This window comes from Caretta caretta, chromosome 2 (assembly GCF_965140235.1).
Source record: "Caretta caretta isolate rCarCar2 chromosome 2, rCarCar1.hap1, whole genome shotgun sequence".
NCBI classification, from domain to species: Eukaryota; Metazoa; Chordata; order Testudines; family Cheloniidae; genus Caretta; species Caretta caretta.
In genome coordinates, this window is record NC_134207.1 from 257,089,437 (window position 1) to 257,102,945 (window position 13,509).

Consider the following 13,509-nt stretch of genomic DNA (forward strand, 5'->3'; position numbering starts at 1 on the left):
GAGATATACTAAGTTAATGCTAGCAAATTACCATTACCCCACACTGCAGAGGAAGGTGAAAAACCCCTACGGCCACTGCCAATCTGACCTGGAGGAAAATTCCTTCCCGACTCCACGTATGGCAATCAATTAGACCCTGGGCATGTAAGCAAGAACCCACCAGGCACGCACCTGAGAGAGAGAATGCTCAGTGCAACCTCAGAGTCTTGGCACTCCCTTTCCAATGTCCCATCTTCAGCCGTGGCCATCCCTGATGCTTCAGAGGGAGGAGATAAACTAACATACAATGGAGAAATCCTTTCCTGCCTCCTGCAGGTGGAGAGGTTTGTCCATGGTATCACTAAGCAGTTTTGTCCCATCAAATGAGATATTCTATACAGTATTCTGGACCTCTTTTAGGATTCCAGAACATTGCAGCCACAATGCCCAGTTTATCACTAGTGCTGTTGCCATACAGCAGGACACTAACTGCCACATCCAATGAAGCTTGCAGTGATGCTTTGGTAATAAGATGACCCTCCACAATAATTGCCTAAAACTCTCCTTTTTTTTACTAAGATATTCAATAAAAGATGTGAATTATTATGGTTGAGATAATTGTATTTAGCAATGATAGCTTGATAATTTGCCACTCTAAATTGCAGAGAAGCCAACAATAACAACCAAAAAACCCCTCTTTCAGCCTAATAAATTCAAACATTTTTGGTAGTTAGCATGAGATAGTCTTGGAGTGGTGTTGCTTATTGAGCTCATTCACAGCATCCATCACCAACGAATTCAGCATTGGGTGTGCAAATAGGTATTCTGTCTCTTTCACGGGCACATAACATTTTTTGTCTGCACTCTTGCACATTGGAGGTGCAGTCACTGGGGGATGCCACAATGTTTAGGTGGTTCAAGAAAGGCTTCATTCATTGGTGGAATTACTTTGTCTTAGGGCATGGTGTGGAGTATATCTACCAGCTGATGGTGCATTTCCTGAACCTCCTCCAATGAAAACTGTAAAATCTCAGCTACTCTCTTGAAACATCTGAAGTCATCTCAAAAGGCAGGAGGAGAAGGCATTCTTGTCTCATCAGACAAAGAGTAAGATATATTGGCTGCTGGCGGTGTTTCCTCATCTGGTCCCATCTCTTGCTCTTCAAAAAAACTCCTTTTGCTGAGGAGATAGATGAGAAGGGTGTTGTGCTATAGCTGGTTTTCTCCTCTGATTCTCCCTATCTGGAGGTCTAGACACCCAAGGATAGTGCTCTCCAGCCATTAGGAAGAAACAGCATGTCAGCTAATGCAAGTGACAAGGAGCGAGAACACTGTGGGGAAAAGGATCTGAGTACTGTCAGACTTTCTAAAATCAAAGAGTTAATTATCCAGGAACTCTATTCCTTTACAGTTATATAGAATTGTAACCCAGGAGGAAATTAATCCAACTGCGAACTGACCTTGTTGACATGTGGTACACCATTACATCTAGTACAAACAGGGGGAGACTATCCTTTGTTCAGAGTAATAATTGATATAAGGGTTTGAAGGAAATGTTAATAAATTTAACTTTTCTCTAGCAACAACCATAATAATCTTGTTATGGATAGTTTTGCCTAGAAGGAGCCAGCTTTGAAAATTTAAAAGCGCATTGAGCACAAATATTGACATGAAATAAACTTGTAAAGCTAAAAGCTATACAGCAATTTAAAGTGGGCTCCCAGGCTTACCATCCTAGAGAAATTCAACCAAACACTAATAAATTCTCTCTGCCTATTTCACATATGTTTTCACTATTACTGAGATCTATGGATGAAAAGTGCTACACAAGTACTAGGTAATTATGTATTATTAAAGTATTTTTATCATTAAATACTTTGCAAATAGAGTGCCTTGGTGTTGAGTGCCTGAGTGTCTCAGGATTAGCTAGGAGAACAGGTTACTGTGGGCTATTCTTCTCACTTCCTAGTCATACTGAAATCAGCAGATCCTTACCTTCTGGAAAACAGTTATCAGGTTTCTTTAAGTATTCAGCTAGCTCAGGGATCTGTTTCAGAAGCTCCTCAGGATTTGTCAGATCCACTGTGCTGCCTTCAGAACAGCTGATGTCATCAAGTTGCTACACAATAAAAGACAATGCATCAATTTTCCCTTAATGCAGTCATTGTGCTTTAAAATAAACTGCATAAGTACATTGGTGAACAGTTATAATTAAGGGAAATATTCAAAAATATAAAATTTAGTTGGGTACTGTACTTATTAACAACATGGCAGTCCTGGAATGGCCTCTTGCTTTACAGTGTGTGTGATCCCCAAAAAATCTCCACATCAATTCAAACAGAAGTCAAAGTTATATTTAAAAGGAACCAGATTAATCACTCTAGTAAAGCTCACAAATGGGAATGATTCCAATTTCTCTGCATTCAAGTACATGTGGTTTTCAAACATGGATAGGCTTTAAAACACTCTACTAGCTTGGGCTGAAAACAATTAAAACAGAGGACAACACATGAAAAAATAGAGAAGGCAAAAAGAGAAAATATAATTTTCATCAAAGGACTACTTTGTAGAGCTCTAAAACTTTCTGTTCAGAATGAAACTATGAAATGCCCATGGTAGTTTACATGAAATAGCATATGTAATCACATCATGTATTCTTCTCTAGCACAGACTTCCATCCTATTTCATTATATTTAGGATGTCACACCACTAGAGATGTGTGAATAACTCATAACTAATAATTTATTCAATTATTTTTACTGTTTCCAAATTGCATATATTCATTGTTCAAAATTACTCTCCAAAATATTTCTGTGAATAATCATTGGACTTTAGTTTATTTGTGAGCAATTCATTTAAAATATTCTGTGTTTGAAATTTGAGCTGTTTTGATTGGTCTCACAGGCCACATGGTATGTTTCCTTTCTCTGACCGAAGGAGCAATTTTCAAAGCTGAATATTCATGATTACATATACAACATTCACTTAAAGTTGTTCCAACTCAAAAAGAAAGAACATGCTGCACACACCAGAATTTTCTGGGACAATCTTTTAACACCTCTTTATTTCAATAATTCAGATTTAAAGAAAAATAAAGTAGGTAATGTTAATTTTATAGTGACCTTTTTAATAAAATTATTTCAGTAACTCAGAACTATTTCTCTTCCTATTAATGTTTTATATCAATACTTAGAAATACAGCATTGTGCCATTTGCATTCACTGAAATCCACTTACTCTACCCTTCATCAGTGAGACAGAATACTTCAAGATAAATACTACTAATGCAACTAAATTTAGTAATGTTATGATCCAATTGTGAACACTTATGTGGCTAAGATATCTGGGGACTCCCATAACTGGAGTTGCAGCTAGCAAGGGATGTGAAGGGTAACAAAAAGGGTTTCTACAGGTATGTTAGCAACAAGAAGGTGGTCAGGGAAAGTGTGGGACCTTTACTGAATGGGGGAGGCAATCTAGTGACAGATGATGTGGAAAAAGCTGAAGTATTCAATGCTTTTTTTGCCTCGGTCTTCACAGACAACGTCAGCTCCCAGACTGCTATACTGGGCTGCACGGTATGGGGAGGAGGTGAGCAGCCCTCAATAGTGAAAGAACAGGTTAAGGACTATTTAGAAAAGCTGAACAGGCAAAAGTGCCTGGGGCCAGATACAATGCACCCAAGGGTGCTGAGGGAGTTGGCTGATGTGATTGCAGAGCCATTGGCCGTTATCTCTGAAAACTCATGGTGATCGGGGGAGGTCCTGGATGATTGGAAAAAGGCAAATATAGTGCCCATCTTTAAAAAAGGGAAGAAGGAGAATCCAGGGAACTACAGACTGGTCAGCCTCACCTCAGTCCCCAAAAAAATCATGGAGCAGGTCCTCAAGGAATCCATTTTGAAGCACTTGGAGGAGAGGAAGGTGATCAGGAACAGTCAACATGGATTCACCAAGGGCAAGTCATGCCTGACCAACCTGATTGCCTTCTGTGATGAGATAACTGGCTCTGTGGATATGGGGAAAGTGGTGGACATGATATACCTTGACTTTAGCAAAGCTTTTGATATGGTCTCCTACAGTATTCTTGCCAGCGAGTTAAAGTAGTATGGATTGGGTGAATGGACTATAAGGTGGATAGAAAGCTGGCTAGATCTTCAGGCTCAATGGGTAGTGATCAATGGCTCGATGTCTAGTTGGTAGCAGGTATCAAGCAGAGTGCCCTATGGGTTGGTTCTGGGGCTGATTTTGTTCAACATCTTCATTAATGATCTGGATGATGGGATAGATTGCACCCTCAGCAAGTTTGTGGATGACATGAAGCTGGGGGGGGGGAGAGGTAGATATGCTGGAGGGTAGGGATAGGGTCCAGAGTGACCTAGACAAATTGGAGAACTGGGCCAAAAGAAATCTGATGAGGTTCAACAAGGACAAGTGCAGAGTCCTGCACTTAGGATGAAGAATCATATGCACACCTATAGGCTGGGACCGACTGGCTGAGCGGCAGTTCTGCAGAAAAGGACCTGGGGATTACAGTGGATGAGAAGCTGGATATGAGTCAACAGTGTGCCCTTGTTGCCAAGAAGGCTAAAGGCATATTAGGCTGTATTAGTAGGAGCCATTGCCAGCAGATTAAGGGAAGTGATTATTCCCCTCTATTTGGCACTGGGGAGGCCAAATCTGGAGTATTGCATCCAGTTTTGGGCCCCCCACTACAGAAAGGATGGGGACAAATTGGAGAGAGTCCAGCAGAGGGCAATGAAAATGAATAGGGGGCTGGGGCACATGACTTATGAGGAGAGGCTGAAGGAACTGGGCTTATTTAGTCTGCAGAAAAGAAGAGGGGGGGGGATTTGATAGCAGCTTTTAACTACCTGAAGGGGGGGGGGGGGGGACACGTTCCAAAGAGGATTGAGCTATGCTGTTCTCAGAGATGACAGAACAAGGAGCAATGGTCTCAAGTTTCAGTGGGGGAGGTCTAGGTTGGATATTAGGAAAAACTATTTCACTAGGAGGCTAGTGAAGCACTGGAATGTGTTACCTAGGGAGGTGGTGGAATCTCCATCCTTAGAGGTTTTTAAGGCCTGGCTTGCCAAAGCAGTGGCTGGGATGATTTAGTTGGTGTTGGTCCTGCTTTGAGCAGGTGGTTGGACTGGATGACCTTCTGAGGTCTCTTCCAACCCTAATCTTCTATGATCCTTTGACTAGTAAATTAGAGAGTTCTTGTGCATTAACACAAAATAGGGTAATAAATACAAAATTTAAAGTACAAATTATTTCTTGATTAATGATCTTTATAAATTCCGAAAAAATAAAACAGATATAAAGGAAATCAACCAATGTTCGTGATTCCATGTTAGATATGAACACAGTGTTACCTCTTTTTGTAGTAGAGATGATGATCCAGCCTTCCATTGTTTACCTATGTTAAACTCATTTAAGTCTTCAGAGAAAATCGCAGATCCTTTACACCAAGCTCCTGATCTTTTACTTTGTTCTCCCCTCTGTCTCTGGTGGTTTTCCTGCTGAAGATAATCTTAGATGTGTTTATTTTATTTTCTCTTTTCTTTTTGGTGGCAGAGGGACGGCACACATAATTTTAAGGGAGAATGCTCCAAATGGAACATAAAGCACCTTGAACGGCTCATTTTCAGTATCTTTATTTTTACAGAAAGAAATAAAGGAGGGGAAAGTTTTCATCGGTGACCTAAAATAAATTAAGAAACCCACAGTTTAGCCAGGCCTGATCCAAAGCCTACTGATGTCAGTGGGAATCTTTGCATCTGGACTTAGCGAGGAACTCAGTATAACTATGTAGCAGCCTTCAGGACCAGAAGGGGAACATTTTAGAGTCATAGTCAGTCATGACTCCATAGGTAAAAGGGAACTGCAAAAATTCAGACAAACATAAAGAAATGTCATTCTATACACTATAATATAATAAGCATAAGTTGACAGAGCCATTCCTTTCTTAACCCATTAATCTTCTTCTAAAGATTATTTTCTGGGACATGTTGATAGGACAAAAAAGAAGGTGAGGCCTCCTTCTTAAAAATTCACAATTTGAGCCCTTGACATTATGTACTTTATCCAAGAAATAAATTTTCTCTCCACCAGGTTACTGATGCTGAACATAGATGAGAAAGTTACTCTCCTTGTGCAGTAACTGAGGTTCTTCAAGATGTGTGTCCCTGTGGGTGCTCCACTTCAGATGTCTGTGCGTCTTGGCACCGTTGATTGGAGATTTACGGTAGCAGTGTCTGTGTGTTCACAGTAGGCGTCTCGTGGTGCTGCATCTAGCATGCGCACAACCCAAGCCTTCCAGTTCCTTCTCTACCGCAGATTCCCAACTGCGAACTCTGAAGTAGAGGGGAGGAGAGCTTCTCTTCTTCTTCAAGTGCTGTCCCTGGAGGTGTTCCACTTCGGGTGACTGTAGAGCAGTGCCCCTCAGAAGGCAGGAGGGCCTTCGGGTTCATTTGAGTCATAGAGGTAAGTATGGTTAGGCCAACTATGGTGTCAGCCCTGGAGTCCGGAGTGATTGCATAGTGCTCAGTGAACGTGTGGACAGAAGCCCAAGTGGCCGCCCTACAAATCTCTAATATCGAAACATTGTTGTGGAACGCTATTGAGGTAGAAACCAATTGTATGGAATGCTCTCTGATGTGCGCAGGAGGGTCCATGTTCCAAATACGATAGCACTGTTGAATGCATGGGGAGATCCATTTAGACAATCTCTGAGTGGATATTGTGCAGCCTTTAGAACGCTCTGTAGTAGAAACAAACAGTCTAGGAGATTTTCGGGAAGGTTTGGTCCTTCCCAGGTAAAACACTAATGCATGCCTAACGTCCAATGTATGCAAAATGGCCACTGCTGGAGTGCTGTGAGGCTTGGGATAGAACATGGGAAGATGGATTGGTTGGTTCATATGGAAGGCTGATGTTACTTTTGGTAGGAATCTTGGGTGCGGATGTAGCATGACCTTATCTTTAGAGAATATTGTGTACAGAGGATTGATATGAGCTCCCCTATCTCACTCACCTATCTGGCGGAAGTAATAGCAACCAAAAAGGCCACTTTCATGGACAAATGCAGCAGGGAGTAGGTGGCTAAGGGTTCCAATGGTAGTCTGGTGAGGCATTTCAATACCAGACTGAGGTCCCAGGCCAGGGTAGGTTGACAAACTTCTGGGTAAATGTTCTGGAGACCCATTTAGTAATTGGGTGTGCGAAGATCGAGGTCCTGTCAATCTCATGATGGAATGCAGTAATGGCTGCAAGATGGACTTTGGTTGAGCTCATTGCTAAACCTGATCGATTCTGCTCCAGTAGGTATTCCAACACTAATGACAGTGGTGCTGTGGTGCTGTGAAGTGTATTTCTTGACACCAGGAGGAGAATATCTTCCATTTTTTAAGGTAAGTATTACATGTGGTCATCTTCCTGCTGTTTAGTAGCACGAGTTTAACTTGTTCTGAGCAGGCTAGTTTGCCAGGATGGAACCATGCAGGAGCCATGCTTGTAGGTGGAGTTTCTCTCGATTCAGGGAAAGTGTGCGAGCATTGTTCTGAGACAGCAGGTTCAGATGATGAGGAAGAGCTCAAGGGGTGCATATCGCTATGCGCATCAGGTAAGGGTACCATGCTTGTCTGGGCCATGTCAGGACTATGAGGATAACCTTGGCCTTGTCTGTTCTTATGTTGTGTATCACATGTGATATCAGTGGAATTGGTGGGAAAGCATACATGAGGTGTGCATTCCATGTGATGAGAAAGCTGTCCCCCAGTGACCGGGGTCCCATTCCCGCTCTCAAGTGGAACGTTGCGCATTTGTGGTTCATTGGGGATGTGAACAAGTCGATGAGGGGAGGGCCCACTGGTGGAAAATGGACAGCAAGACTCCCCCATTCATGGTCTTGAGAGAAGTACCTACTTAGTGTGTCTGCCATTGCGTTCTGACAGCCGGGAAGGTATGAGGCAAAAATGTTTATGTTGTGGTATTTGCACCAGTTCCTCAGTTTCATGGCTTTGGTGCATACCAAGTGTGATCGAGCGCCTCCTTGGCAATTGATGTAAAACATGCATGCAATGTTGTCGATCATGATGTGCATGAATTTGTTCTTTATGTGATGTAGGAAATGTCTGCAGACATTGCGGACTGTGCTTAGCTCTAGTAGATTGATATGATGAGTCTCTAGGTAGGCTGTGCTTGCTGGGTACGTATACTGAGCTCAACCAGCCCTGTAGATAGCACATATGTAGTCTTGCGTGTTGTACCACAAATGTTGTGGCCACCATGTGTCCTAGCAGTTGCTGGACAGTACAAGCTGGTATTTTGGTGCTGAACTGTACCACTGAGATAAGGTTTGTCAGAGTTGTGAATCTGTTCAGGGGCAGAGATGCCTTGGCTTCTATGGCATCGAGATGTGCCCCAACAAAGTCCAGTTGTTGGACAGGGATTAGAGTGGATTTTCATTCATTTATCTCTACCTTAGATCCCTGAATTGTGTAATTGTCATCTGGACTGAGTACAGTACTTCTTGTTGAGTTGGGCCTTTGAAAAGACAATCGTCCTGGTAAGGGAAAATCTTTATTCCCTGTTTGCGTAGATGTGCTGCTACTACTGCTAGGTTTTTGGAGAAAACTCTTGGTGCCAGTACTCTGTACTGGAAGTGTTTGTGTCCTACTGTGAAATACAGGAATTTCCTGTGAGAAGGGTATATGGTAATATGAAAATAAGCATCTTGGAGGTCAAGGGCTGAAAACCAGTCCCGCTTTTGCAGCACTGGAAGTATCGTGCCCAGTGTCACCATCTTGAACTTCTGAGTGTGTACGAACTTGTTGAGTTTCCTAAGATCCAAGATAGGTCTCCATCCCCCATTCTTCTTCTGGGTCAAGAAGTAGTATGCGTCTCCCCAAGAACACGAACACACAAAGAGTGTCTGCCCGAAATGGGCATTGCTTCATGGCAGGAGCCGCATTGCTTAAAGCCTGGGGAGCCAGACATCTTAATGGTTAACCGCCCCCAGTGTGGGGAGGATAAACTTAAACTTTGGGGGGTGGTTAGGGGTAATAAAAACTAACACTACACTAACTACACCTTTCTATATGACTAACTAATTACATTATTTTTTTTCCAACAGGTTTGGAAGAATGATGAACACTGCCCCAGGGCTCTGTCTTCAGCCGAGGACAGTTGAGAAGGAACTGCAGGGCTCGGGTTGTGTGTACGCTAGACGCGGCACCAATGGCACTGCGCGACCTGCGAGGACACTGCTACCATAAATCTCCAATTGACGTCGCCAGGATGCCCTGATACCTGAAGTGGAAGAGCCACAGGGACTCCAAGAGATAGAAAATTGACCAAACCTCTTGGTAAGTTCTTCCAATGGGTAATTACCCTCACTTTTGGAAAATTACATTTTAGTTCTCTCTTGATTTTTTCTAAATTCATCTTCCTGCAGCTGGATCATGCTATGCCTTTGCCAGCTCCATTAAAGAGCCTGTAGTCTCAAACATCTTTTCCTGACTAGGCTTCTTACCTGTTTACTGTTCTCCATTTCTGTGAATGTACTTGGATTATCATCATCATCTTCATAGTCCTCACTATCAGATTCTGCCTCAGCAATCGGGACGCAGACAAACATGTTGGGGTTGGTGATAAAATCTTCAAGAATGCTAACTGAGCATTTTTCTCCATTTTTCTCAGTCACATTGTTACTGTGATTTTCTTTACACTTCTTCCCTTCTTTCCCAATCTCCACACATGTGTTCTCAGCAGCTAATTTAATTTTCTTTTTGGTGACTTTCTTTGGATGCCGGAGCTTTCCACAACAGTAATCCCATGTTGAGTGTTTCAGCAAGTGAAGTCCTTTGTGGATCCGAGCAAATGCAATCTGAAGGTTGTTCACCTCTGCATCATCTTCAGGTGCTTGAAGGTTGTCAGCACTGAAGGAGTTCAGCAGTAGTGCAATGAACAGATTGAGAACCTGAAAATAATTGAAGTGAAAAGAAAATCATGGCAATATAATTTTGAAATTTAAATAGGAGGCTTGAAGATTAGTCAGTTTCTAAACAATTTGTTCTTAATGCATCAACCTTAAGACAAAACAAAATTATGGTTCATAAAATTATTTTTCATAGAGCATGTTTAGATCTCAAAAGTGCATGTTTTCATGATCCTCCAAAAAATAAAAAACAAAAAACATTTTTGTGGCATAAAACTGACCCTTTCTGTAATACAGGCCTGTGTATGAAAATCACACAATTTTACTGCAACATGTTTTAAAATGTTAATAATAGTAATGGTAAATTAATAATAAATTGTGGTCATGACTATATAGTGAAGACTGAGTGGAGTTTTGCTCTTCAAACAAGAATTTAATCTTTTTATATTTGTATGAAGAATACTCTGCATCTTCCCCAAAATTACAGCATTTACTCTTTGAGTATTAAATGAATTGTCTGAGCATTTGCAAGTAAATCCATTAATATATGAGTTAAAATTACACAAAAAATGTAGCACTCTCTGTCAGCACTTCTTGTCTTAAATGTTTTCAATTCATGTATTATCTATCTATGCAAAACTTGGCAGAGATAAATCTTGAGTTTAAAAAGTCAAAACATGGAACGCCCAGGTACAGCACACAAAGAGCCTTACCTTGGCCCTGTGGTGATACGTGGAGGGGGAAAAAAGATTAAACAAATCTTACACGTCTTTTAAAATCACTTTAATCTAACCTGGGACAATAAGCATTAAAATACATCAATATTTTTATGGTTATTGCCTGGCATCACTATAGGAAAGAGTTAGGTTGTTTGGGTGCATTAACTGTGCATTTCCTTATCGTAATATGTTTAGATTTCCCTTAAGTTTATCCTGAATCCTGAACGTTCTGTTTATAAAGTTTGTTTTGGGGATGGTTGCAACATTCTTAAAATGTTTATTACCTTTAAAACACTGTTATGCACCCTTCTGCTTAACATATTGTTTGTCTGGGAATAAATTCTAATAGTATCAGCTGTGAAGGATGAGTTGATGAAGGAGGGAAGATTTTATGGCAGCTGGAAGGATGTTGGTGAGAAGGTGGTCCGGGAGACAGTGTCTCTGAGGGAACTGGGAAGAGTATGGAATTTGGAGACAATTCACCAAGTGCATATTGGGATCCACCAGGTGCTGCAGCTTATGAGGCCTAGCAACTGAAGAACGTTTAATGTTTGCCTCAGAGTCAGTCTCCTGGGAGCACTTCCAAGTGGAGTAAAAGAAATAAAAGTTGGTGTATCATTACGTTCCATCAATTCCTTGAGGGGGAGACAATTACAAAGTTACTGATATATATAATTATGGGGGCACGGTTCCTTTAGCTGGCCAGAATTGGCAAAAGGAAGCTGGAGATGATTTGTACAGTAGAACTATCACCCCCTGTATTAGGCTAAGAGCACAGATTCAGCATAGTAAAGACTAGTAAGGGCCTGATTTTAGTCTCATGATGGTTTTCTTAAGGGAAACGCCATCAGACCTGAGTGGAATTGCTTCGGATTTGCATTGGGTCCAAAACCCACACTAAATAAATCTACCCCTTCCTTGGTGTTTAAACCCTTCGGGTGCTGGTTATCAAGTCCCCTGACGGACATTCTTTAGCTGAACAGAGCCCCCAGATTATTTATGATGCTTTGCTTTCGGACAGACGGTCATCCCCAGGTGGGTATCATACATCCCCTCACCCTGCTGCCACAAAAGATTTCTGACAACTGTAAGTTCCATCCAGGACTCCCTACGAGCTCTGTGGGAAGAAGATGCACTAATTAACATGTCCTTCACCCATCCTGATTCTCCTCTGCCCACATTTAGAGCTGTGCAGGTCAGCCATGAACCTCACATCTCCAAGCAGACTTCCACCAGAGAGAGACTGGCAGCTCCCACAACCCAGATTCCACTGGTGGAACCCAAGTTACGCTGTCCACTTCCCTTTTCTCATTCCCAGGCTCCTATGTATTTCTGGCTTTACTGCACTAAGCTTCTCTAAAAAGAGATCACTGCCAGCTCCAATCTACTATTTTAAAATGTAAAATGAGAATTTTTGGTCATGATCCTCCTCGCACTTCCTCCAATGGAGTAACTCCTGACACTGGTGTAAGCAAAAGAAGCATCAGGTCTTGTACCCCCTTATGAGTCTTTTTTATATATATTAATTCTGCACTATGTTTGCAAATGTGGGAGTATGCGTGGGAGGATGCCATGTAAACATCCTAGGCTGATGTTTTTCATTCTCTCTGAATATCCTGGGTTTGTAATGCTTGTTTTGGGGATAAATTAAAACATCTTTATAATATTTGGGGCTCTTAAATTACTGATATGTACTTTCAAACTTACTTCCAGATTAAGGTTTTTATTATTCCCACACAAAATACAATGTTCACATCTTAATATTTGTTTAAAAACAAACAAACAAAAAAACGAGATTCCACTGATTCGCAGAAAGCCGACAAAAGTAATTCAAATTTTGGAAACGAAAATTTCATCTGAGAGTTAGTTTTCTCTCAGGAACTCTACTTTTACGGTAGGGCAACAACACTAATTTTAGTGTATTTACTTCTGATTTAGAGTATTTACTTCTGATTTAGCCTACTATAAGAAAGAGGAAAAGCAGATCCAATGTCTTGCATCTAAAGAGAACTAAATTATGAGCCTGCATTGAGCTATGTTCTGACAGAATCCTGATTTCAGTGGGTTCATGTGTGGGCCCAGGGATTGCCTGCAAATAACTCAGTAGAGAAACAAGTTCTTAAACAAAAAACAGGTTGTGATATATTCTCAAAAGGAGTTAGGTTCCTACTTTCTATTTAGGCGTCTAACTCCCATTGAAATCAATGGAAACTATTAAAAATAAAGTTAGGCTCCTAACTTCCATTATCTATCAGTAACTTCCACTGATTTCAACAGAAATTAGGAGCCTAAGTAGACAGTTGGAGCCTAACTCCTTTTGAGCATTCAGCCCTTCGTGATTATTTCCAAAGTCTTGAGATGAAAAAGAAAATTGTTGCTAGTAATTTTTTTCTGTTAGAAAATTGTTCCTCATTGGAATGAATACTGGTCTGTGAAAAGGTTCAGTGATGCAATATTGAAAAAGTGTCTTATTTTAAATATGAACATGAGTTCCACATGTGAAAGATAAATAGGGGATTTACTAGAGCACAATTGACATGGTGTGGCTCCTTTACCACCATCTGTAGGAGACCTACCATTCATAGAAAGACAAGTCAGTATATTATGCAGTGTTTTGTAGCTGTGTTGGTCCCAGGATATTAGAGAGACAAGGTGGATGAGGTAATATCTTTTACTGGAACAACTTCTGTTGGTGAAAGAGACAAGCTTTTGAATTTACACAGATCTCTTCTTCAGGTCTGCTGAATCCAGACCTGAGGAAGAGCTCTGTGTAAGCTCCAAAGCTTGTCTCTCTCACCAACAGAAGTTGGTCCAATAAAAAATATTACCTCACCTACCTTATCTCTATAAGTCAGTATATTGTATACTCT

The 13,509-nt window shown here is 41.2% G+C and overlaps 1 protein-coding gene across 1 annotated transcript in view; it reads right to left on the bottom strand.

The window, feature by feature from the left end:
• Window positions 1-13,509, bottom strand: part of LOC125631204 (sodium channel protein type 5 subunit alpha-like) — a 95,877-nt gene that overhangs the window by 42,222 nt on the left and 40,146 nt on the right. Inside the window, exons 13-15 of the mRNA XM_075126020.1 lie at window positions 9,516-9,962; window positions 5,356-5,502; window positions 1,975-2,098 (exon numbers count right to left, since the gene is read on the bottom strand). Of these exons, the coding sequence (XP_074982121.1) occupies window positions 1,975-2,098; window positions 5,356-5,502; window positions 9,516-9,962 (718 nt within the window). The remainder of the gene's footprint in view (window positions 1-1,974; window positions 2,099-5,355; window positions 5,503-9,515; window positions 9,963-13,509) is intronic.